The 24,766-nt window shown below is 55.4% G+C and overlaps 1 protein-coding gene and 1 long non-coding RNA gene across 4 annotated transcripts; one reads left to right on the top strand and one right to left on the bottom strand.

Moving 5' to 3' along the window:
• Window positions 1–2,084: 2,084 nt before the first annotated feature.
• Window positions 2,085–3,540, bottom strand: LOC128796655 (uncharacterized). Its single transcript, XR_008433856.1, has 2 exons — window positions 3,049–3,540; window positions 2,085–2,384 (listed from the first exon to the last, which is right to left on the bottom strand). It is a non-coding gene; the product is annotated as an uncharacterized LOC128796655 (long non-coding RNA).
• TP53INP2 (tumor protein p53 inducible nuclear protein 2) lies at window positions 2,930–24,468 on the top strand. 3 transcript variants are annotated; one of them, XM_053958540.1, is made up of 5 exons: window positions 2,930–3,084; window positions 11,634–11,964; window positions 14,875–15,013; window positions 15,345–15,474; window positions 16,936–24,468. In XM_053958540.1, exons 2-5 carry the CDS (start codon window positions 11,841–11,843, stop codon window positions 17,611–17,613), a joined length of 1,071 nt encoding a protein of 356 aa, XP_053814515.1. In that variant the 5' UTR covers window positions 2,930–3,084; window positions 11,634–11,840; the 3' UTR covers window positions 17,614–24,468. The 3 variants fall into 3 exon arrangements, with proteins under 3 accessions (XP_053814515.1, XP_053814517.1, XP_053814516.1); XM_053958542.1 differs by lacking the exon at window positions 14,875–15,013 and having other exon boundaries at window positions 16,936–17,287; XM_053958541.1 differs by lacking the exon at window positions 14,875–15,013 and having other exon boundaries at window positions 15,165–15,474; window positions 16,936–17,287.
• The last annotated feature ends 298 nt before the right edge of the window (window positions 24,469–24,766 follow it).

Below are 24,766 nucleotides of genomic sequence, written 5' to 3'. Positions count from 1 at the left end.
TGCTGACCCATAGCCCCAGGACATGGCTGGGAAATGCTTCTTCAGGTGCTCAGCAGTTATCTGGTGACTTCAGCATCACCAGGAGGAATGGCTGGGCCAGAGTTCCCTGGGCTCCAGGAAAACTCATGTCAGGGATGCCAGGAGCAGCACTTGAGATGCAGCAAGGTCACCCCAGGCACCTGCAGGGAAACCAGAGTGGGCAGCTGGGGCTGGAGGAGTGCCCTGGGACGCCCTTCTCACTCAATGCCAAATGCTGGAGACATGTTCTTGGAGGGGTTTGCAAAGATCCAAACATACTATTATTTCCCTGATCTCTTATTGTTTTAGAAGTTTTGGGTAGCTGGATGAAGCTTTTTTTTTTTTTTTTTTTTTTTTTTTTTTTTTTTTTTTTTTTTGATAAAGGGCAGGTAAATGGGACTTGGAGCTAGGCAATCTTTAAAGGCCCTTGCAACTCAAACCATTCTATAATGAGCACCTTTCCTGCTTTGCATGCCATTTGCTGGGTGAAATGGAGCACATTCATTACACACTGGCCCTGCAGCTTGCCAGAGGCTCTCAGTGCTGCTCCCAAAACCTCCTGGATGAAGCAGAAGACAGTGTGATCACCTTCCTATTTTCAGCAGTCACCCAAATTCACAGAGTGCCTCCAGTTACGCTCCTGAGCAGCAGAGCCCGAGGCAGCTGCTGGGGTGGGCTCCTGCTGTGACACACAAGGCCCCACTTAACTCCCCATTACCTGTGGGCAGGTGAGGAGCAGTCAGCTGCTTACTCATCCTCTCCAGCCACAGCCACCTCAGGCCTTGCAGCTCAACTCAGCGTGACTTTCCCAGTGACCTGAGGGCCAGGGCCATGCAGGAGTCAAAGCCAGGTCATGCCCTGTGTCCCTCCATCCTACCTGAGGATGCCACAGGGAAGGCACTCTGGTTTCCATTCCCTTACTCAGCGTCAGCAGACACTGCTGTCCCTGGGGACAGAGGGGGTCTCTCCTTGCTATGCACAGACAGAAGACTCAGTGACGTGGACCCCAGCTCAGCACTGCAGGATTGTAGGCAGCCGAGGGCTGGGTCACCGTGGCTTCCTGCCCACTGTTCCCGGTGCCAGCAAGATTAAAGTAACTTCCCACTGTCACAGAGCACAGCTGTCACCCACCCCAGAGCCCCTGGTCACAGTCCCTGGCCGGGCACAGCAGGCCTGGCAGCCACTGCTGATGGCCTCAGGCTGGTGAGAAGCTCCTTCCTGTGCTTCACCATCTGTGCTTTTCCAGTACTAAATCACTGGAGCTACACACTGCCCTGGGAGGGGACTGCCACCCTCTCTTGGCAGTAGGAGACCAGGGCAGGGTGCAGCAGAGACTGAAGCATTTCCCATCCCTGTAGGAATGGAGAGAGGGACATCCCATTTAAACCTGTGCTTTAGGGCATATGTCAGCACTAATGGGGCAGTTTACCCTGGAATGTGTCACCCTTACGAGAATTATTCTGCTGCATTTATTTATGCCCTCCTCTGTGGCAGCAGGATTAAAGGTTAATTTCTGCACTCCTGCTGAAGCCAGCAGGAGCCATCCTGTAATCACTCCATGTGAAACCAGGACAAGCAGAAGCAGCAAAATAAACCTCCATGGGCAGCAGGAGCTCTTGGCTTCAGGCGTGGACCAGGTTGGGGGTCAAGTGTGATGATGCTGTAACTTCTGGATGCCTTCTGCAGATCATCCCCCTCTATGCCCAGCAACTTCAGCTCCTTGGGCATTCACTGAAACTGCCATGGCCAGCTCAGAATTCCCTCCATGGACATCCCAAATGAGTGGATTTTCTGCTTAGGACTGTTTCAAGCTTCAGAGGCTTCTGTTCCCCTCCTGGCAATGTGGGGTGGGAGCTCTGCAGGGTGGCAGCTCTCCTCCCAAAATGGTTTACACTCTTCTGCAAGATCCTTCAATTACAGAAGACTAAATGTTATTTAATTTGTGACCTCGTGTTGAATAAGACACAATTAAATTCTACCTCTTGTGAATTTACAATGGGGAATTCTCACCTGTGATGTCAGATGAGTCCTAACTGTTCCATGCATGACTCAGACACCCAAACGGCTCCATTAATGACTGTTTTAATAAATGTTCTATCTTTATACAGACAATATCCTGCCGTGTGACAAGCCTGGCACCATGTCAAACCATACCTTGGTGCCACGGTCAGCCCATGCCTGGGACGAAGGCAAACCTGGTGGTGCCAAGCATCCTGAGGGGTTGTGACACTCCAGGGATGTTCCTGGTGTCGTTCTTCACGAAGCCCCTGAGCCTCCTCGCAGGTGGGTAATGGTTGGGTGGCACATCCAGGGGTTTCAGCCCCCGCCCCTCATTCGTGTCCAAAATTTCTCTTTAGATGAGGCCTCTGCAGTGCAGCAGTGAGAAGGGAGTGGGTGTCTGGGAAGCCTCAAGCCTCTGTGCGGCCTTCCCTTCGGCAGGCGCCAGCACATTCCCCCGCACCCTTCCTGTCCCCCCCGCGTCCTCGGGGCGCTGCGGGCGGGACCGGACTCTTATCGCTTTTTTTTCCAGTGGCTTCAGCTCTTAATTCCCGTCCATCTCCCTTCTCCCGTTCCCGTTGTATGTCGGTGCCGGAGCTCCCCTCTTCCCCCGCACCTTCGGGGTCTCAGCCCTTCCCCTCTACCCCAACACTCCGGGGGTCTCCAGCCTTTCCCTTCCCCCTGCGTCCCCGGGAGTCCCCAGCCCCTCGCCGCCGCCTGCCCCGGGCTCTGCCGCCTCCTCGCCGCGCGGCTCGGAGGAACCCGACCGGCCCCGACCTCGCCCCCTCGCGTCCCCCGAGACCCCGCTCCCCTCCCGGGACCCCGGCCCCGCCCCGGGGCGGGCCCCACCCTCCCGGCACCCCCTCCCATTGGCTGCGGCGGGGGCGGGCGGGGCCGCTTTGTGACGTCACGATCAGCTGTCGGAAGGTGCCGATTTGTGCGGGGGAGCGGCGCGCGCTCGGCAGAACTGCGGGGTCCGCACCGGCACCGGCACCGGCACTGGCACCGGCACCGCACCGGTACCGGCACTACCTCAGCGTCTTCCGCCGCCTGGGACACGCAGGGCCGGTGAGTGTCCGCGGGACGCGGTCGGGGCCGCGCTGGGGCCGGGGCCGGGGCCGGGGGGTTGGGGCTTTGCGGGCCCGCACGGCCCGGGCGGGGCGGGGGCAGCTCGGGACCCCTCGGCTCCGGCCCCCCCGCGCCCGTTGTTTGTTTCTTCTTCACCGGATTAAGATTGGCGGTCGTTCCCCGCTCCCATTGGCTGCGCTCTGGTGACGTTGCCTCATTTGCATTTGACATTGAGACGTCACAGCGCTCCCCCCGTGTCCCGCCGTGACCCCGCCGGCCCGGGGGCGATGGCGACCGTGGCACGTGGGACTTGCCCGCGGTGGCCACTCGTGGGTGGCCGCCGTGCCCCTGCCGCGCCTGTCGCTGCTGTGGCTTTTCTCAGCAGGAAACGTGGATGTGTCTCCCCCCGTGATGTTTAGACGCTCTTCGGGTGCGAAACGTGGCGTTTTGGAAAAGGAATGTGAATATATAAATATAAGTATGTGTCAATATATGAAATATGTCACAGAATCACAGAATGAGTCGGTTTGGGTGTGACCTTAAAAATCATCTCGTTCCAACCCCCTGCAGGGGGTGTCCTGGTAGAGACACCTCCCTATACTGTATGTTATATATGTATAAAATACAGCATCTACAGTATTATATACTGCATAAAATACAGCATCTACAGTATACTATATCAAATAAATTTTTGTAGAGAATATAAATAGATGTAAATCTCTAACACAAAGTATTACCTATTTAACTTATTTCCAGCAAATCCTTGGTGCTTTGGATTTAATTCCTTCTGTCTTTAGATCTCGATTGCCTTTGTAAATCCCACCAGTTTTTATGAGAGTCAGATGTATGCTTTGATATTTTTATTCAGTTTACTTGTGCTGCCCGGGCAGGGGCCGTGCGTGGAGGGGGAGGATGCTGGCAGTGCTCAGCTGAGGTTTGTGCCTTGGGGCAACTCCACTGCATCCCAGGAGTCCCTCAGGTACCAAAGGCAGCATCTCCCTCTGCTGTTGCTGCTCTAAGGGCGCCTCCTTTGGGACAGCTCAAAAAAGTCACGTCGTAAAAGGGCAACTTTCCTCTGGATTTCATTTCTCTCACCTCAGCTTGGCTGAGCCTGACAAGCCCTGGAAACTAATGCTTCTCCCATCTGGGGGGACTCATTGTGGAAAAACTTGGACTTTGTGGAATGTAGAAACAGGTTAAAACAGGCATTTTTGCTCTTATAATTCTTTTATGCACATACATATACATATTTGTGTAGGGGAGCTACAGCTCTGCTCAGAGCACCTGAGCAAAGAGACTGACATGCCAAAATAGTGGATTAAACTCCCCTGAGGCCAGCTACAGCCAGTGCTGAAGCAGCACCAAAGAGAGCTGAGCTGGGCAGGTGCCAAGTGCTGTTGCTTGTTCAGCCAAGATTTTGCTGGGGCAGGAAACAATCCCAGAAACCCTCCCAGAAACAGGTGTTGGGCTCTGGTACAGGACTGTGCTGGACCTCCTTTCCCAGCAGGCTTAATCTACAGAGTGCCAAGAACTGTGTGAGTGGGCTTGGAGGGAACTGCTGAGGAGCTCAGGGTTCTTGTGGTGTCGAAGTCCAGCGTACCAGCTACTGTTCAGCCTCTGTGATTTGTGGGGGCTGTAAGGCTGGGCTACTCCCCTCCCTCCCAGTGTGCAGCTCCTCAGGATGCTTCACTCCTTGGGATGCTTCACCCAGCACATCCCAGAGAGGAAAGTTCTAAAATTTCATAGCATGATGACTCACGGCAAATCTAAAATTTCCAAGATCCTGCCAGCCCCTGGCAGATTTGCCAGGACTCTGTGTGATGATATCAAGCAGCACGAGGTCATATTTGCCCTTGGGGTAAGGACCATTCGTGCAGCAGTGACAGAAGAGCTGCTGTGCATGCAGAGACCAGCTCTGGGAAAAACATCTCCTCATTCTGCAGGGTCCCCCTCCTTCAGGCAGGATCTGGAGGAGCATGTGGGAACTCTAGTCCCTGCTGAGACCCTGGACTGGCTGAGGAAAGCTCTTCCAGCTCCTGTCTTGGTCTGCCTTTAATAAGTAGAGTCTCATGATGAAGAGTTTTTTGGGATTTTTCAAACTGCTCGCTGCCTTCCCCCCCTCTATTCCCCTGATCTGCCATGGAAGAGGCTCTGGCTCAGCTTCAGCCTCTGTTTTGCTGGAATCAGTCTGTCTGTGCTGGCAGCACCTCGGGGTGCAGCTCTGCCCCTGTTCCCAGGGCTCCCCCAAGGGAATCCCATCCATGGCCCTGCTGGCAGAGCAATGGGATCAGCTGGACCTGTAGCACAGTCATTGTGGGACCAAATTCAGTGTTAATTCAGCCCCACCAAACTGTCCCAGGCAGGTTCCTGCCAGCTCTGGTCCCTCCCTTAATGGGGAGGGGTAGGGGACAGCCCAGGGATGAATCACTGGTCATTTCTGGGGGCAGAAATGACCAGTGAGAACTCCCCTGAGCTGCCCAGCTGCTGGATCCCCTTCTGTGTTTTGTGTTTCTGTGCCAGGTTTAGGATTTTCCTACATTCAGCACAGCGAGCCTTTGAAACGTTGGTCTAATTTAGATAAAATGAGTTGAAAATCCCATTTCCCAAGTGGGTTGGAGGAAGGCACCTGATTTGTACCTCTGCCTCCTGCTGGGCTGACTGCTGGGGTATTCTTAGCTGTGCCGAGGAAGGGCTGCTCCCGCTGCCTGCCAGCAGCATCCCTCCCGCCGCCCAGTATTTATGGAAAGTTTCAGGGGGCCTGTTGCCATTTCCAAGGGGAGTTGCTGTTTTCTTGCACGCTGTGACTTGTGAGAGCCACCAGTCCTGGGGTGCTGCAGCTTCTGCCCCGACGAGCTCCTGGTGCATCCTGGGGCTTTGCTGCCCAGCCTGCTCCCTGTTCTTAGCTCCTGGGGTTATTCGCAGCCATGGTGACTCAGAAAACTAATTACTGTGTCGAGGTTTCTGAAGGGGAAAAAGTAACTTGATGCATTGTGGTTTCCTTACTTCCACTTTAAATTTAATAGCTTTATTACCGTCTGGCTTGTTGTAAAAGGCTGTTGGACTTTCTGGAAGGATTCTGATGGACGTAATTCATATAGAAACATGAGTGTCCCTGGTGGGCTGTCCCCTTGTGCTGGCAGTGCCTGGTTGATATGCCGAGTCAGGGGGTTTGTGGAAGCCTGGGAAGGATGACAGCTGTCCTGTGGTGGTGGCCCCAGCTCTGGCAGGGGACAGGGGGTCAGTGTGTGGTTTCTGGGGCAGCTCAGCCCCAAGGGTGTGGTATATAGGCAGTCCCCTGTGTCCTGAGCAGGGACACCTGGGACACAGCTCTCCCACAGATGTGGGGCACCTACAGATGCAGGAAAGCTGGAAGAAGGGACCTGAGAGGAAGAGAAGACATCTCCTGGTCCAAACTGGTTCTGTGGGCACCACCTCTGCCTGGTGACAAGACACAGGTTGACCTCAGTCCCCTGTCAGGGACACATTTAGGTCCTTCCTGCTCTGCAGTTCCCATGGAGGCTGCCAGCCCTCCATGCCCTGGTGTAAATGGGGAAAACATTTGCTGCAGGGAAAGCAGAGGCTTTTCAAATACTGGATAAACTTCAGAGCTTGATCTGCTACCGGCTGCTCCAGCCAGAGAAGTGCTTGGTGGAACCTGCAGGGATGGAGATGGCATGTGGCCATCTCACTGGGCAGGAGCTGGCCAAGGAGTCTCTTGCCTTGTGAAGGGCTGAGCAGGTCACGCAAGCCCCCTACGATGAACTGGTGGAGGAGCTTGGTGGCTGCCAGGGAGGGTCTGGAGGGTCTCCTAGGACAGGAGCTGCTCCCTTCTAGTGGGGTAGGAGATTGCAGACTCACAGACTGGCTAGGATTGGAAGGGACTTTACAGAGCATCTCATCCCACACCTCTGCCATGGGAGGGACACCTTTCACTAACCCAGGCTGCTCCAAGCCCGGTCCAACCTGGCCTTGAACGCTTCCAGGGATCCAGGGGCTGCCACAGCTTCTCTGGACACCCTCTGCCAGGGCCTCCCCACCCTGACAGTCAAGAATTCCTTCCCAATATCCCATCTGACCCTGCCCTATGCCAGTGGGAAGCCATTCCTTCCTGTCCCTCCGTCCCGTGTCCAAAGTCCCTCTCCAGCTTTCTTGGAGCCCCTTTAGGCACTGGAAGGGGCTCTGAGCTCTCCCTGGAGCCTTTTCTTCTCCAGGTGAATGCCCCCAACTCTCCCAGCCTGTCCCAAAGCAGAGGGACTCCAGCCCTTGGAGCATCTTTGTAGCCTCTCTGGACTCACTCCAGCAGCTCCACATCCTTCTGATGTTGGGTCCCCAGAGCTGGAGGCAGCTCTGCAGGTGGGGTTTCACCTGGGTGGGCAGAGGGGCAGAATCTCCTCCTCACCTCTGCCCACGCTGTGGGATCAGCCCAGGGCAGGATTGGTTTCTGGGCTGCCAGTGCCCATGGCTAGGTCACATCCAATTTGTCACCACCAGCACCCCCAAGTCCTTCTCCCAGGGCTGCTCCCCACGCACCCAGCCCCAGCCCGTGCTGGTGCTGGGGCTGTCCTGACCCAGGTGCAGGACCTTGCACTGGCCTGGTTGAACTCCATGAGGTTCATGTGAGCTCCTCCAGCCTGCCCAGGACCCTCTGGGTGCCCCATCCCTTCCGTCTGCTGAACTGACTGCTCCACACACCTCTGTGTCATCCACAGACCTGCTGAGAGTTCTGCAGATCAGAGCTTCATCCTGCTGCTTTAACCTGAGTTTTCCAGAGACAGGGTAAAGTGAGGGGGAGGATTAATGCTCATTTTGGCCCTTGACTGCATTTTGGCCTCGCTCCTGCCTTTACCCTGTAGGTTTGATTGTAAAGGCTTTACCAGGATCCTCCTGCAGCTCCCTGGGCACCACCATGGGGCTGGTCCTGCCACTGTAGCCCACACGTGGCACAGACTCTCTTGCACCAGCAAACGGGTCAGGGCCACCCCACATTCCCTGGCTTGGAGTGGGTGACAGCTGGAGACTTACTTGAATTCTTTGGGGACTGATCCTTTAAAATTATCCATTTCGTGTTTTGCTCTTGGGGGAGCTTTTAATTCTCTCCCACTTCCTCCAGAGCTATGGCAGCTGCCTGTGAGACCCTGTGCCTTAACTTAAGAAGTTACATCTGGGAGAGGGGACAATCAAAAATAATAGTGTCTGTTGTGTCCTCAGAAAAGACAAATTACCTCTGGGATGGGGTGGACACCTGAGGAATCCAGGTACCTTACTTCCCTTCCTCTGATTTTCTGGGGACCGGTCCCTAAGCAGGGAGGTGCCCTGAGCTGTTCCTGGGGGAACAGCTTTCCTGCTGTCCTGTGAAAGCTTTTGTCATGATTTAACAAAGGAAAACGAAAAGGTTTTGACCGTTTCAGGGGTCATTTGGCTTTGAGCTTGCTGGAGGATGAGCCCCTGGCAGGGGGCTCCCAAAGCCAGGGCTGCAGAGCACGGGAAGCACTCACTGCAGCAAGACATTCCAGGCTGACTTGTCTGCGGCAACAGGGAAAATCCCTGCCTGCTTGGGTGCTTTTCTGGGTGACCTTGCCCTGGCAGCCAAACTGGGGCCGCTGTCTTCCCCTGTCCCTGTGTGCCAGATCTTGTCCTGTGACAGATCTTGTCCCCAGCTCTGCTGTTGGGTGACATCTGGGCAACAGACAAAGAGTGACACTTGCATGAGGTAAGTCAAGAGCATTGACAGTGTCCTACTAGTGTGGTGGGCTTGGGACACAGCACAGGGGACCCTGCTGTCCCCATCCCCACTGAGGGCCTGCCTGGTGACACTGGGGTCAGCTTTGGCTGAGCACTTCTGCCAGCCTGGCAATGCCCCAGCTCAATAAGCGCATGAACCCACTCCTGGCCTCACACTGAGACAGGGCCATGGTGGCCTCAGGGGACTGGCCCCTGTGACCCCTGTGCCTGCCACGAGCTGCCCCAGGCCCTCCTGCCTGGGCACCTGGGGAGCAGCAAACAGTGGGAGGCTCTGTGACATTGCCAGCAGGAACCTGGGAGCTGTGGAGTTTCTGCCACAATTAGATATTTAATAAACTTTTTAAATAAATAGTAGTCATGTCATATGAAAAGGTATTTGCTGCCTAGGCGCAGGCTCAGGCAGGTGCCAGGTTTCCAGGCTGAGCTGGCGTGCTGAGGCCGTGGCTGTGTGCCACAGCCCTCAGGGCTGCCCAGGCGGCCTTTGCCAGCCCTGCCTGGTGGGAATGGAGGCACGTGGACATCCTGTGGGAGGGAGTTCCCTGTGCTTGGAGTGGAGCACACCAGAGTGCATTCAGAGCCCAGCTGGGTGCCAGCCCCTCTGCGTGGTGTTTCCCTGACTTATGTTAATATGCTTTAATGATCCAGGTGAGGGGAGCATCTGGCTGATTTAATTGCACTGGATTACTGGAGGGTAACAGCATGGCCGTGGTGGTGGTGGGGTCAGAGAAACAACTCTGTTGCGTCTCCGTGCCCCTCCCTGCTCAGTGCCTCCAGGGGAAGCCAGGGACCCTCTCAGGACACAGAGCAGAGTCCTCCCTGACCTCCTGTTCTTCCTGGTGAGAGTCTCCAGAAGAGAGAATCTCAGCTGAGCCATCCCAGAGTGGGAAGCTGGGCTGGAGCCCTGAGCACTGCTGTCTGCAGCAGGGCATGGCTGTGGCTCATGGTCTGCCATGTGCCTCTGGGGCGACTGAAGTCACCAAGGACCTGCCCTAGGGGACAGGTGGTGTCACACTGCTGCCCTGGCCATGCCAGGGAGGGAGAGCTGGCTGTTGCAGGGCTGCTTCATGCTCCATCACTCCCTTCTGCATCTGGAAGTGTTCGAGATCAGAGCCCCTGAGCTCCAGGGGATCCCATCCTGAGGGAAGGCTCCTTTGGTTTCTCATTTTCTGCATTGTAGAGCAGATGTGGTTCCTCGCAAGGCACCTGAGAGACTGCAAAAGGCATTTCCATCCCACAGGGATGAATAAAAGAGTGCCTGAGCACCAGAACTGCGGTGCTCAGGCCAGCCACCTTCCCAGGATGCTGGGACTGGGGAAGCCATGGGGCAGCAGGGCTGAGCTAGAACTTGTCCTGCTGGAGGACTGGGGTCTCTGTGGACACATGGTGCCCCCTGTACCCTTCCCATTCCACACTGCCTGGAGCAGGTGGAGTTTCCATGGGTGGAACATCACTCAAGCTCCATGGCCCCTTGGTTGACAGGGTCCTGAACTGGGGCTTTGCCATGAAATGGGGATTTGCCCTTTCAATGCACCCACATCAGTGTGCCAAGCATGGCAGCACCCAGCTGTCCCCTCTCACTGCACTGAGCTCCTGCTGGCATTTTATGGCCTTTCCATACTCTCTTAATGTCTCTGGACCAGGAGGCACACAAATAACACACAAATGTACCTTTTGGCTGCCACTCCTGTGCCTTGCCAGGAGCTTGGCAGACATTAATGAAGGTAATGAGTGCTGACCTCCCCCTGCACTGGAGGGAATCTGCTTTCCCAGGGATACAACAGTGATGAGCTGAGCAGAGGTGAAGCAGAGACCCACAAAGGGCTGGGATGAGAGGCTGGATGTGAATAACAGTGTGTGCTGGCAGCCCAGAGAGCCAGCAGCATCCTGGGCTTGTCCTCACAGGGTGGGCAAAGGTGAAGGGGGATTCTGCCCCTCTGCCCACCCAGGTGAAACCCCACCTGCAGAGCTGCCTCCAGCTCTGGGGACCCAACATCAGAAGGATGTGGAGCTGCTGTAGTGAGTCCAGAGAGGCCACAAAGATGCTCCAAGGGCTGGAGCCCCTCTGCTTTGGGACAGGCTGGGAGAGTTGGGGGCATTCACCTGGAGAAGAAAAGGCTCCAGGGAGAGCTCAGAGCCCCTTCCAGTGCCTAAAGGGGCTCCAAGAAAGCTGGAGAGGGACTTTGGACACGGGACGGAGGGACAGGAAGGAATGGCTTCCCACTGGCATAGGGCAGGGTCAGATGGGATATTGGGAAGGAATTCTTGACTGTCAGGGTGGGGAGGCCCTGGCAGAGGGTGTCCAGAGAAGCTGTGGCAGCCCCTGGATCCCTGGAAGTGTTCAAGGCCAGGTTGGATTGGGCCTGGGGCAGCCTGGGTTAGTGAAAGGTGTCCCTGCCATGGCAGGGGGTGGAATGAGATGAGCCTTCAAGGTCTCTCCCAGTCCAAACCAGTCTAGGATTCTGTGACAATGCTGTCCTCGTCCTGCCTGCTGCCAGGAGCTTGGCATTTTTGCCTGACTTAGGCACAGTGTCTGCTCTGTCCCTGCCAGCTCCTGGGGATGGGTCTCCTGGGACAGCCCACCCACCAAGATGGGGCCACAATGGGGCTTGATGCAGGTGGGGGCTGCAGGGCACAGGCACCCAGTGCTGCTTTGGATACAGCACCAGCTGGGACAGCTCATGGCACAGATCAGTGCCAGAGGCACCTTTTTTGCTGTCCTCTTGAGCCCATCCGAGCCCCTGGGATGCAGGAGGGCCACACTGCCAGCCTGTTTTAATGGGCTGTTCCTTTTTCTTTCCCTTTTCCAGGCCTTTGCACTGAAGCCAAGTGAAGCACCTCACAATTGCACTGTACACCACTCAGCTGTGATTCCTCTGGCAGCCAAACATCTCTGTCACTGACACCTCGAGGGCTCTTTCTCCCCTCCCTGCCCATCTCTCCTGTGTCTGTGCCTGGAAGCTGGTGCCCAGCAGTAGCTCTATCTCCTTGTCCATCCTGTTGGACTGCTCCCCACCATGTTTCAGCGTCTCACCAGCCTCTTCTTCAGTGACAGCAACACACCAGAGGGCCTGGAGGAGCCCAAACCCTTTGTCGAGGAAGAGGAGGAGGAGGATGGCTGGCTCATAATTGATCTTGCAGGTGAGCAAAGCAACAGAACTGTCTTCCCACAGCCTCTGCTGCACCTTGTGCAAACCCTTGTATCAGCAGATGAGCTTACACCACATGGGAACAGCTCTGCCCTTCATTTTTTCTCCCCTGGTCCCCATGCTCTGCCCGTGGTGCCCAGCTCTGTGGTCACTGCAGCAGCCCCTGACCTGCTCCTCCTTTTTCCCTTCCCTCTCCCAGTGATGGTTCTCAACTTTCTGCCAGTGTGGGAGCAGCATCAGCATCTCCAGCTGGGGTTGCTGCTGCCCAGAAGCCCCCAGGTGCCTCCATGCCAGGAGGGGAGCCTGGTAAGGCAGGGATATCACCCAGAGTTTTGGGGTGATCCTGCCCACGGGGATTGGTGGAGTGGGGGGCCCAGCCCTGGCAGGCTGGGCACTGCCATGGCCTGGACTGTGCCCTGGACAGCAGCACTTTTCCAGGAGGAGACAAGCTCAGCTCCTCCCTGTCCTGCCCCTGCTGAAAGCAAACTAGGAGCCTGTTCCCCTGGGAGACCAAAGTCCTGGTGGGGAGGCATGGGGCTGTCCCCATGGGAGGGCAGGTGGCAGTGGTGCCTGCCTGTTCCAGCTGGGGATGTGCACCAGAGAGCTGGCCATGTTTGGGTCATTTGAGAGGAGTAAATCTCAGCTCCATGGGCTGGTTATCTTCCTGAATTATTCCCACTGTCCATGCCAAGCACAAGGGATGTTCGGCACCAGGTGCCTGTACCTAGAGAGCCCACAGGGCTCCCCATTCCCAGAGCCATCCCGAGCCCTGTGTAACACCAACCAGCCAGATTGAATTCCTCCTGTGCAGATCTTCTCCAGCTCTGTTCAGACCTTGGGAGTTTCTGTTGTAGATTGATGAGTCAGCCAATTGCAACGATGTTTTTATGACCTTTTCCTTGCAAATCCAGCAGCAATCAGAGACAAACCCTCCTGCCTGTGCAGGAGCTCCTGATGGCTGTGCTCTGCTTTGGTAGCCCCTGGTTGGTTGTGAGGCCCCAGCTTAGGAGACCACAGATGTATCCTTCAGGTTTAGGAGGAGGGGTTTGTCCTCCCTCTTGCAGGCAGCAGGTCTCTGAGCAGATGTTCTCTGCCTGTTCCTCATGCTTGTTTTTGTTATTCAGGTTATTCATTAGGCTTTTTTTTCCATATGCAGTGACTTGGAGAGGGGACCAGAGCAGGGACAAGACTGAGATGGGGGACAGGGCCAGCCCCATGCCTGGTGGGAGCACTGGAGAGCTGCTGGAGGTGATGGGTGGTGTGGGCATGGGCAGCTGTGGAGGCTTCCTTGTCCTCTGGGCATTCAGGTGACTGTCCAAGGAGGGTCACGGCAGTGCCATGGCAGGGGGTTGTTGCAAGGAGGTCCCTGGAGCAGTGGGCACACAGCTGCCATGTGTCAGGGCCAGCTGGCAGCAGCTGCAGCGAGCCTAAGGCATGCCAGGAGGAGCCAGGAGCTCCCCCAGCCAGAGAAATGCTATGCTGTGCCCTGATCCCTGGGTGGAGGCTGCAGATGGCTCAGAGGGGAGCAGAGCTTGACTCTGGCACAAAACACTCCCACATTTTCCCAGTGAAGTGCCTCGACTCTCAGTGCAGCGCTGGCTTCCAGCAGGGTCTGCCTATGAATGGCACCCCGCTGCTGATTCAGCTGCAAGTCTGTTCCCACAGCAGTCCCTGAACAGTGGGGGACCAGTTTCTTTCAGCCCTATTTCTGGGGCTTGAGTTATAGCAAACACTCCAAGAACCAAACCTGGAGCCCCATCCTTTCCCTTGGAGCTGTGGTGGCCAGCAGCAGCTCCCAGCCTGGCTCCCTCCCAGCAGCAGAGAGGCAGCCTAGGGAGCCTCTGGATTCAGCCTCTGTCAGCCTGGTCATTGCCCCCTGTGTTGCAAAATGCACCCGAATTACTCAGGCCTTCCTGGAATGTTTCTGATGCTACTCCTGTCCCCTTGCTTAGCCTGGCCCCGCTCAGCACCCGGGAAAGCATTTCCCAGGATGTGGCTGCATCACTGAGGTACTTGAGGATCCCAAAATACTGCTTTGTGACATTTAACCCCACCTTGGCAAAGGATGGGCACAGTGCCCAGGATGATCTCTGTGCCCTGTTGTGGGAATGCTGCTCCAGCCGAGCTCGGTGGCTGTCCGCAGGCTGACAAACAATCTCCAGCCCGGCATGTTAACAGCTATTAATAGGCTGATATCTTTTGACCTGGAGAAAGACATTCTCATGTTTGCAAGGCCAACTGTGGCCTGTCCTGAGCCCTGGGCTGGGGCATCAACTGCAGGAGGAGCTGGGGATGCACCGAGCCAGAAAAACCCAGCCCCATGCTCTGTTTCTCCACGCAAGAGCAGTTTCATCTGTGCTTCCTCCTGGTCCCTCATCCAGCTGCAGGGTCCATGTAGATACTGCACTGCCTCCTCCCTCACCAGTTCCCTCAAATCCCCCTGATGAGCCTGGGAATGGGTGTGGGCGTCCCCACATTTGGTGCATGCTCCCTGCCCATTACAGCACCAGAAATTCCAAGCACAGGCAGCCTAGAAAAGCACTGGCCCAAGTGCTGCTGCCAGGTAGAGGTGAGGAAGGGAAGGCATGGGAGGCTTGGAGGGTGTCAGCTTCTAGATTAGCCACTCAAAATTTGGCCTCTAACAGTCTGGAGTTTGAAGGCACTGTGAAAACCTTTGCTGAAGAATTTATTCCCATGATTTCTTCCAGAGAAAAGGTGTGGACTGTTTTTCTGCTGTGTGGGCTTGTTTTCCGTGTTTGTGGAGTGCTGGTGGTGTTTGTGAGCACCGGCGTGTCGGCGTTCTCCCGGCACGGCCCGGCTCTGCCCGGCCCGGCTCAGGTGCCATCAGAACAGGGAAAGCAGCGTTTTTCACTGCCTGGACTTCTTCTCTCCTTTTGAGAAGGAAAAAATCCATTGCTGCAGCAAGCCCTGCTGGTGTCCCAGCGCTGTGGCTCAGCCTGTCCAAGCAGAGCCGTTTCCATGTCGGAGCGGGGGTTCTGGCCGAGGCGCGGCGCGGGCCCGCGGGTAGCGGCGTGCTGGCGGTGGGTGTCTCTCGCACTAACGATGCCCCTTTCTCTCCCCTCCCCTCCCTCCCTCCCTCCCTCCCTCCCCCCCTCCCTCCCTCCCCACTGTACATGGTGTGTGTGTGTGTGTCCCCGCTGCGCCCCGCATGGCTCTGCACCCCCGCCCCAGGCAGCCGTGCCCGCCCCGGCCCCGCCCGCCGCCCGGCTGCTGGCGGTACCGGGCGCTCGGCGCGACCCCGCCTGACGCCCCCCGGTCCGCCACAGCCACGGGCTGCTTCCCCGGTTCCGGCCGGTCCCTGCTTGATGGACGAGAGTTGGTTTGTCACCCCTCCCCCCTGTTTTACTGCAGAGGAGCCCGGCCCCGACAGCGTGGGGAGCAGCCCCATGGAGGACCTGCTCATCGAGCACCCCAGCATGTCCGTCTACGTCACCAGCACCCTCGAGGTGGATGGGGAGGGCCCCGAGGACGATGCTGCAGAGTGAGTGCACTGTGAGGGTCTTGGGGGGCCAGCAGCCCCAGCACCCACTGAGGGACCAGGGGTGGATGGTCAGTCTTGCCATCCCAAATCCTCACCTACACCCAGAAATGTTTCACCCATGGCCATAGTGTGGCAGTGGGGGACATCAGTGTCCCTATGCCCACCTCAGGGAACACTCTGCAAATCTGGCAGGTTGCCTCAGCTGGCAGCCCCCGAGTCCCAAAATCCTCCGCTAAGGGGTCTCAGTAGCATATTCGGATGGCCATGGCTGCAGGACACGAGCTTGGCACGGGGCTGTGCTGGGAGAGGGCTATATTCATCTCCCCTGCCCTTAGCAGGGTCTCCTGGCATGGTCACCTCTGTCAAGGCCACTCCTGCCGATGCTACCCATGTCAGTGCCACCTGTCACCCTGCCACCTGTCCCGGGGGAGTTTGCCAGGCAGGGCTTACACCAGAGGATTGCATAGGCATGGCCCGAGCAAAGCAAGCCCAATGGGACAGGGTGGCCTTTGGGCACAGTGGCTCCCTGAAAACCCCTAGGTCCCTCAGGCAGGAGGGTGCTGCAGCCCCCCTCAACCCCCCACTTGTCCCCAGACTGGCCCAGCAAGGGGGTGGGTATCCCACAGTTTTGGGGAGTGGGACACTTCTGCTTGCCCCAAACCCCAGCTTAGCAGTGGGGAAATTAAACAGAAATGCCCCAATAGCCCCTTTGCTCCCCCAAGCCTGTGGGCTGGAGCCTTCCACACCTATTCCTGGGCCCACATCCTGGAGCTCTGCCCTCCCCCCAGGGCTGCTCTTCCCTGCCCAGCAGCCTCCAGGGAAAACCTGGAGCATGGTGCCGGACAAGCCCTGCCTGCCACCGTGCCATGGGGTCCCTGCTCCCCCCCCATTCCCAGCCCTCCAACAACTCCCCTGAAGCCCCTCGGTGGGGCAGGAGAGGAGTAAGAATTTGGGGTGAGCTTTGCTCCAGGCCAGGAGACACTGTTCCTGGTTAGGGGACAGCATTCCTAGTTGGGGGTTGCTATTCTTGGCTAGAGAACACCATTCCTGGTTAGGTGACACTGGTCCTGGCTAGTGGACACCATTCTTGTCTAGGTGACACCATTCCTTCAGGACTTCTCTCTTTCCAAAGTCTCCCTGAGGGCCAGAGCTTGATGTCCAGAGCTTCAGGAGCGCCTCAGTGCTGGAGGGGGCAGAAAGGGTTAAAGGGAACCTGAGACTAGCTAAGGCTCCAAAGGGGTCACAGTGGGATGGAGACAGACCAGGCTTAAGGGACGCGAGCACAGTGGAGTTTTTGGTGGTGTCTTGATTTTTTCGGGTGTCCCAGAGCCTGCCTTGCTGGAGCATCGCTCCGCTCGGCAGGCTGTTGGGGCAGGAGAGCCGTGGGGCAGGAGGGCCGTGCCGGAGGTCGGTGCCCGGTGTCCCCGCGGTGCTGTCGCGCTGACCCCGCTGTCTCCGCAGGGACGTTGCGGAGCCGCGGCCGGAGCCGCCCGTGGCGCAGCGCGGCCGGGCGCTGGCGGTGAAGGCGGCGGCGCTGGACAAGGCGGGGCAGGCGCAGCGGGCGCAGCGGGCCAAGCAGCTGGCGGAGCGGCAGCGCCTGGCCCAGAAGGCGCTGCAGCGGCAGAACAGGGCCCGGCAGCGCCCGCCCCGCCGCGCCAAGCAGTTCCCGGGGGCCTTCGTCCACCAGCCCAGCCAGCGCCACTGCAACTACTGACCTCGCTCCGCCGCCCAGGGGCTCCCCCCGGCCGGCCCCGGCCCCGGGAGCGGCCCTCACGGACACCGGGGACACGGCGGCGGCTTCACTCCACACCCCGCGCCCGCACGCCTGACCCGCACTCCTCATCTTCCTCCTGTACCCTCACCGTGCCCCTCACCATCGATGCCGTCTGGGTCACGATCCTCGGAGCCGCCGGCATGGAGGGCCATGCTACCCCTCCCCGGCTGCCTCGGCAGCCTTCACGTGGGAAATCAGAATTCCCCCTGAAATCACCTCTTCCTGAAATCCACCTGTTCCTGGTGAAACCTGTTTGTCCTGATAAGCCTGTGACATCAGTGCCTTTCCTCACATCACGACTCCATGGGATGTCACAGAGACATTGTGTGGAAGTGACAAGAGCAATGAAGCCACAAGATTTGTGATTTTTAAGAAAATCTCATCAATGACACTAAATAATGCTTCCGCCCTGCAAAACCAGCAAATATTCCTCTCCCTCCTTGATTTCTTAGCTACATTTTACCATGATAACATAACGCCCCACTGCCAGACCTGAAGGGGCTTGTGGTTGAAAGCGCTGGTGGAATCTCCGTGGCTGAGTAAGCCAGGCAGCTCCTGGTGCCTCACGGTGTTTTTTTTTTTTTAATCAACCTTAAAATGAATCTCAGGAATCAAAGCACCATCCCAGCGCCGTGCCGGAGCCCTTGCCTACCATGCCAGGAGGGGTGGCCAGCCTGGGGTGGCATCACTGTGGCTGGTGGTCCCATCTGAGCGAGCCCTTTGGTCCTGGAGCCAGTCGCCTGCCCCAGCCACACCTGTATCCCCATGGGTACGCCCGTACATGTGTGTGTGTATATTTCTCTCTGTACCTGTACACTCAGAAGAGCATTGTAAAGCCGAGGGTTGCTGTCTGCCTGTTGTTATCCCCAGGAGGGGAGACGAGGCAGGGGTCTGCACAACTTCCCCGAGGTGGCCAAAGCACGTCCGTGGTGGTGGTGAAGAGATGCTGAAGAGGAGGCCAGAGGGAAGAGGCTGAAAGTAAGGACAAAGATGGATCTGGTAGCTACTGCAATGGGTTGGGATGGGGCAGGCCTGAGTGAGAGGATTGCTGTAACAGGAGCTGTGACAGAGGCATCTTCTTTCCCCACTAAAAATGGTATCCTTTCCCGTGAAGGGCCAAATTCCACTGCTAGGCAATGCTAATTTTTAATGCCAATCCCTCCCTCTCTCCATGATGGACTCCTTCTGTCTTTGGAAGAACATGGTCCAGGTTTTTCACTGGCTCCAGCACCAGCTGAGACAGCTTCAAATCCAGCAGAAATTTGCTGATCTGCCCCCAGTTCGCTCCTTTTAGGAACTGGTTTTGCACCCTGTGCCCTGGGAAAGCGTCCTGCTCATGACCAGATCACAGCCTGGATTCCCACCCTCTGAGACAAGAAATATCCCCACAACACTCCAGAAAATTCTGATTTCGCCAGAGGTTCTTCCACTCACCATGTTGCATCCCTTAATATCAGCTGGGGACCTCAGCTGAAAGAATTGTGGTGAGCCCAAACTGAGACAGCTGATAGTTATTAATTCTTTTAATAAGATTAAAGCCAAAATGAACCTTCTTAGTCGCAATAGCCCCTAGCTCCGGGCCAGGGAGCCTGGACCGTTGTAGCCAGCTGCTGCTGCTCACCTGCTGCATTTCCCCTTCATTCCACTGCCTTGGCTTTCCCAAAAGCGCAGAGCTGGGCAGCTGCAGAGTGGTGCATCCCGAGAGGTGGAACTCCGTGCCCTCGCCATGGCTCTGCCCTCCTCGGGCCTCACCACCTCCTCTGTCCCTCGCCTGACCTGAGACCACACCGAGATCACCCTGCTGGTGAAGAGACTGAAATCTCCTGACTCCAGGGGAGCGTTTACATACTTTGGCTTCCTGGGCTTCACACTCAATGCCTTTTTTGCGCCTGCAGTGATGCCTGGGATGGAGTGGGAGCAGGGCACGTGCAGGGACAGTGGCACAGGTGCTATGGCAGCAGGCAGGGGCTGAGCCCGGGTGTCTGATGGGTGCTGCCCTCCCATCCCCGCTGGAGGCACCACTCTGTGGCCGCTGGCAGCAGCATTGGAGGAAGCATTTTCTCCCTGGCCCCAGCACACATCAAGATGGGGAGAAGCCAAGCACTGTCCAGCCCCCAGCTTGGTCTCCACTACAAATTCTCCTGCTGCCAGTTCCTCTGGAGCACTCCAGAAATCAGAGGCTGGCTGTGACTCCTCTGCCGCCTTGGCAGCTCCCAGAGGAACAGGCTGGGGGAGCAGTAGCCCTGAGGCAGATCCTGCCATGTCTCACCTGCCAGGCTCTCCCGTGCCTGCCCAAATGCTGGAGATGGTACCCCAGGAGAAATCGTTATGGAAATCCTCCCGTGCACACTTCTCATCTGGTGTGAGCCAGCAGCCCTTGGCCGTGTTCCTGGGGGACTTGTCTCAGCCTGGCACTGCCACCAGCACCCAGCCCCCAGCCCCCAGTGCCCATTTCAAACAGGTGATCTTCCTCTGTCCTGGTTTTCAGAAGCAAATTCAAACTCTTTCTGTGCCAGTCTGAGATGTCTTTCATCACTCTGTGCCCAGCCAGCACAGGAGATGAAGCAGAACTATTACCATGCTTTATATCCAGAGTATGTTTATAAAGAATTAATAAATTATTAATAATGTTTTCATGAAGAAGTTAATCCAGACCCTGAGCCTCTGGAGGGTCAGCAGAGTGCACAAACCACAGCAAATGAGCTCCTGCAAGTCCCCTCTGTTGTTTGCACTCTTGCCATGTATTAATACCTAACACTCACCTGCCAACCCTTGCAAGGCGACTGTCACTCCCAGTGTGACCCACCCTCCCTGTGTTCTGGTCAGCCTGTGCTTTGCAGAAGACCTGCAGTGTTCTGCTCCTGCCCAGCACCAAGCACAAGGCCTGGCCTGGTCCCAGGCATCCTGCCCAGTGCTGCCAGAGCAAGAAAACCCCTTTTGACTGAGGATTTTTGTCTCCTCAAATTTAAAACAAATGAAAGGTGCTTAAAAACTGAGAACTTCCTGTGTGTGCACCTGTTTGCATGTGTAGATATTTCACAGCCCATTGTGGGTGTTCAGTAGCTTGTTTTGGTTGAAGTTTTTAGGGGTTTGTTGGGGTTTTTTTTTGCACCCAGTATTTGTGATGCACTGTGTGGTGCTTCCAATGGGAAGATTCTGGTTTGCAGGGAGCTCTTGAGCTTGTCCTGCTGGACAGGTGGGGTGAATTTTGCTTTCTTTTTTGTACTTGTGTAGGGGGAAACTACAGCATGGACTCAGGGAGAAACCGATCTGTTAGGGTCTTTAAAATGTCTTTTCCCCAGGCTTCTCTGTTAGAATGTGGGGTTTGGTTCTGGCATGCTGCAGGGATGTGGCCTCTGGCAGCACATGGTGGTGACAGGAGCTGCAGGGTGCTCTGACACTCCTGTGTGAAAAAGAAATTGTGGCCATTCGTGATGGGATCATTCCTGGGCTGCAGCCCCTCTGTTTGTTCATGACCTGAAAATTCACCTTTACAGGCAAATGTGGCTGGTCCCTTTTTAGATTGGCTTGTGAACAACCAAGTATGGATTTTCAGCACTGAGCCTCCTAGGGTTTGGGAAGTGCAGCAGGACTGTGTGTTATGGCCTGACTCACCACAGCACTGGGATCAGGGGAAACCAGGATGGGGAAGCCATTGAAATGATCACCTGGGGAAATGGTGATGCAGGCAACTGAAAGAAATTTCTGTATTTCTTTCAATGAAAGCATAAAAAGGGGAAGAATTCCCAGTGGAGAGGCCTGGGCAAATCCCTGTTCTGTAAATGCCAGCTTTGCTGGGCAGTGTATCAGTGCTGGGCTCAGACACCTGAGCTGGCTCCAGCCCCAGCTCAGCTTCCCAGCCCCGTACTGGACTCGCAGGCTTGGGGGCAGCAGGGCACTGGGGCAGGCTGGGACAGTGCTCTCAGCAATGGCTGGAGCTTGTGAGACCCTTATAGAGGAAGAATCTTCCCACCACTGAAGGGCCCGTGGTGCAGGGATCTTCTCCAAGTAAGATTTGCCTGGTTCTGCTCTGGCTGCCACATCCCAGCATGAGAGAAATATCCTCCAAGTGTGGTGGGATCAGGAGGGACAGCCCTGCTGGAGAAGTGCCACCTTTTGGGCTGCACCAGGGCCCCCAGGCCTCCAAGGCTGTGCTTGCTGCACTGGCCAAACTGTGGCCACGGCACTCTCAGGACCCCTCACCAGCAGCCACAACAAAGTTCTCGCACCGAATTCTGGCTCTGGCTTGGCACCACAGGGCTGGAGCGATGCCAAGAGAGTAGGGGCAAAAGTCCTCCTCACCTGTTGCTCTGAAACTTGCACTCACAAATGCTCTTTCTAAGAAACTCTGCTGCAAAAGCTTGGTCTGGAAGGAAAACGATTCTTTCCATGGGAGTCCACGTTTCCTTCTCATTGTGCAGAACATAAATGCATGGCTCATCCCAAAGATCACTGCTGTGGGAATCTTCTCTCTTTTAAGGGTGTTTCTAATCAATAATTTTACATTTACATCATACTAGTTCTTTTTCCTCTTCTATTCAGCCTTAACGGGGAGCAAAATACCCACTTTAATGTCTTACCACACCAGTAAGAAAAAAAAAAAAAGATAAATACTCCAGTGAGGGTATAGGCTTGAGTCCCACAGCTTTGCAGTTGCCCCTCTGGATCAGTATCATTTATATTGCCCTGCATAAAGTGGAAATTAAAGTTAATGTGAATTTATTGAAAAACAAGTGAGTCCCCAAAGATCAAACATCTAATAATTAGGAAACACTAAGAAGACATAAGTCACCTCAAGTCAAGAGAAATGGTTCTCAGCATATCTCAGAAGGCAGCACCGAGCCCCACTGCCCTGGGGATGGCTGCTGGCAGTCCTCGAGTCTTCCCTGAGTCTCTGGGTTAGGAGGCCATCCATGTCCAGCTGGTGCCACAGGGACTCTCAAGCCACCAGGGATTGTCAGCTGCCACCACTCCCAGCCTCCAGTTTGCTGCTCCTCCTTTGCTGCATGCACTCAGCAATAGCTGCTGGTGGCAGGAGGGAAGCATCAGTACCCCAGCATCCCCCCAGCTTCTCAGAGCTTCCCCCCCAAGCCCTTCTCCACCACTGGACTGTGGTGACCTCCTCAGCACAGCTGCTGGCAGGGACCAGAGCCTGAGGAGGGACATCCATGGCACTGGCAACCCCCACTCCCAGGGGACTGCCACAGGCAGACCTACCAGGGACAGGAATGGGCCTTAAAAGGGGATGATCCCCTCAGGGCTTTTTCTTCTTCAAAGTGAAGCTTCCCACCTCTCAGATCTGCTCCATACAAAGTCAGTAACCTCCTCTTGTCCTCATGGGCTCCATCCCTGTCCCATTCCCATCACTGGAGCAGCTGCCATAAGTTGCCTGAATGTGGCTGTAGGAGCTGGATGCAGCAGTGGGAAGGGCTCTGCCTGCCTGAAGAATCCCTTCTTATCTGAGAGGTGTCCTCAGCCCCACTGGAGATTCCACCTTCTCCTTGCTCATCTCCAGGATCCCGGAGCGTTCCCCAGCCATGGGCTCTGGACAGCTGGACATGCTTGGCCGGAAGGTCTCCCTGTTCCATCAGCCTTTCTTTTTGCTTCTTGAAAACGTTTGTCATTAACTAAACCCATAACGCTCTCCCTTGGAGGAATGAGGATGACGAGGATGAGCAGCTTTATTTAACAGCAAAGGTGGCTTTTATGTGTGATCATCTTTTCAGTTCTGTGCAGAGTGGTGACACCCAAGTGTGTCCCCTGTCACTCATTCTGAGCTGATACTCCTGGGCTGGCCAGGGAGTTGCTTTTCCAACTCCATATTTTTTACAGGGATGCTGCTCCCTGCTCCAGAGCATGAAAAGAGCTGCTAAGCTTTCACTATGTTGCAGCTAAACCTATGTTGTTGTTTCCTGAAAATCCTTCTGCCTTCCACTCTGACCCTATTTCATTGCATGGCGGGGGGAAGATTTTATTCTCTGCAAATGGAGGGGAAAACAGCGCAGTAAATTCTAAGTGTAGCTTAAAAATGGGTTGCACAGTGGAGCCCAAGGCTCCTCTGCTCTTTCACATTCACTTCATGTACCCTTGCTGGGGAGCTGTGAGCAGCTGTGCCCAAGTCTCACTGAATTCTTATCCTCAGCATTGTGCTTCAGGAAGTCTGGGGATGAGGGAGCAGCACAAGGTGTAGCAGTAAACCAGTGAAATTTCCTCTTGTGTCAGAACTGTCCTTCTACAGAGCCACTGAGCACTGCAATATTCTGTGTGTATCCATCCCTGGTACCTGCTTGTGAAACTCTTGCCCACACATTACCCTCCCCCAAGTGGGACTGACTGACTGTACATGTGCCTTCACCCTTTTTCATGGTTTGGCATCTTTTTTTTAACGCAATTACAGAACTTGAATAAATCACTGAACTGCAGTTACAAGTCCTATGCAAGAGGTGACCAGGGAGTCAGTTTTCAGTATTTCTGTGTTTCTGTGTTGTTTTCAAAGTCACTGTGGGGTTTTTAAGAGAACCCCAACAGAATGAATGCCCCAGAAATATTTTTTCCTTTTTTTTTTTTTTTTTTTTTTTTTTTTTTTTTCTAAAAAGCATTTAGCATTTTGGATATACTAAATCTCTTAGGCAGCTTTGAAAAGCTCTAAACCCCAGTTGCTCACCGGGCTGCATTTGGAGAGTGAGCAGGAGCAGCACGATGGATGCAGGAGTGCCAGGACAGATGGCCCTTCCATGGTTGGAAAAGGTTGCCTTAAGCCTTCCCTGAAATGCCCTGGACAATGTTCCCGTGCCCTCCCTCCCGCCTGTGCCCGGGGCAGCCCGGGCAGAGCAGCTCCCGCCCCGGGCTCTGCCTTACACGTGGCACAGCCACCACAGGGGATCGGGAGAAGAGGGAGAAACCAGCCCCACGTTTTCTACATCACCTGTGCTGTAGGACTGAGACCTCGTCTGGAACTCGAAGCTAACGAAATCCGTCCTTCTTGTCTGTTGTATGTTCAGTTGGTGTAAGCAGGGTTCGTAGGGAAGGGGTGTCTCCTCCTCGTAGGACATTGTGTAAAACATTTGCCGTGTGTCGACTGCCTGGGACACATTGTGTAGTGTGCCTGTGTGTGTGTAACCTGGTTTTGGTTGTTAGGTTGTAATGCTGTCTCTTGACTGAAAAAAAAATCTAATATAAAGAAAAATCACAAAGAAATAAATATATATATTTAAAATCTATTTTATGTGTATTCCTCTAAAGTAAATCTGTCTGCAAAATGCTTTGTTTTTTTTAGAAATGCTTTTAAAAAATCCATGGTTTGAGAGACAACAGAAAAACATCCCCTTTGAAGACAAGGACACACAGGAGAGGGGATAGCACAGGCTGAGGAGTTGGAGGGGATTTTTCCCCCTCCCCATTACCAAACCTTACATTTCAGCAGATAATGACAGAGCTAAAGCAGATGTTGATTGCCCTGAGAAAATCCCAGATCAGCCAATCACTGCAGCATCATCTGTTTCTCCAAGCGCAGTGTGA

Source organism: Vidua chalybeata, chromosome 17, assembly GCF_026979565.1.
Source record: "Vidua chalybeata isolate OUT-0048 chromosome 17, bVidCha1 merged haplotype, whole genome shotgun sequence".
In the NCBI taxonomy this organism is placed as follows: Eukaryota; Metazoa; Chordata; class Aves; order Passeriformes; family Viduidae; genus Vidua; species Vidua chalybeata.
This window is presented reverse-complemented; position numbering and strand designations above follow the sequence as displayed.

What these genes read in the sequence shown, in the direction of transcription:
- TP53INP2 (XM_053958540.1), top strand. Translation starts at nt 11,841, where the DNA reads ATGTTTCAGCGTCTCACCAGCCTCTTCTTCAGTGACAGCAACACACCA. An exon ending in GCTCATAATTGATCTTGCAG is followed by an intron (nt 11,965 to 14,874) that starts GTGAGCAAAGCA and finishes CCTTTTGAGAAG; the next exon opens with GAAAAAATCCATTGCTGCAG. An exon ending in CGGGTAGCGGCGTGCTGGCG is followed by an intron (nt 15,014 to 15,344) that starts GTGGGTGTCTCT and finishes GTTTTACTGCAG; the next exon opens with AGGAGCCCGGCCCCGACAGC.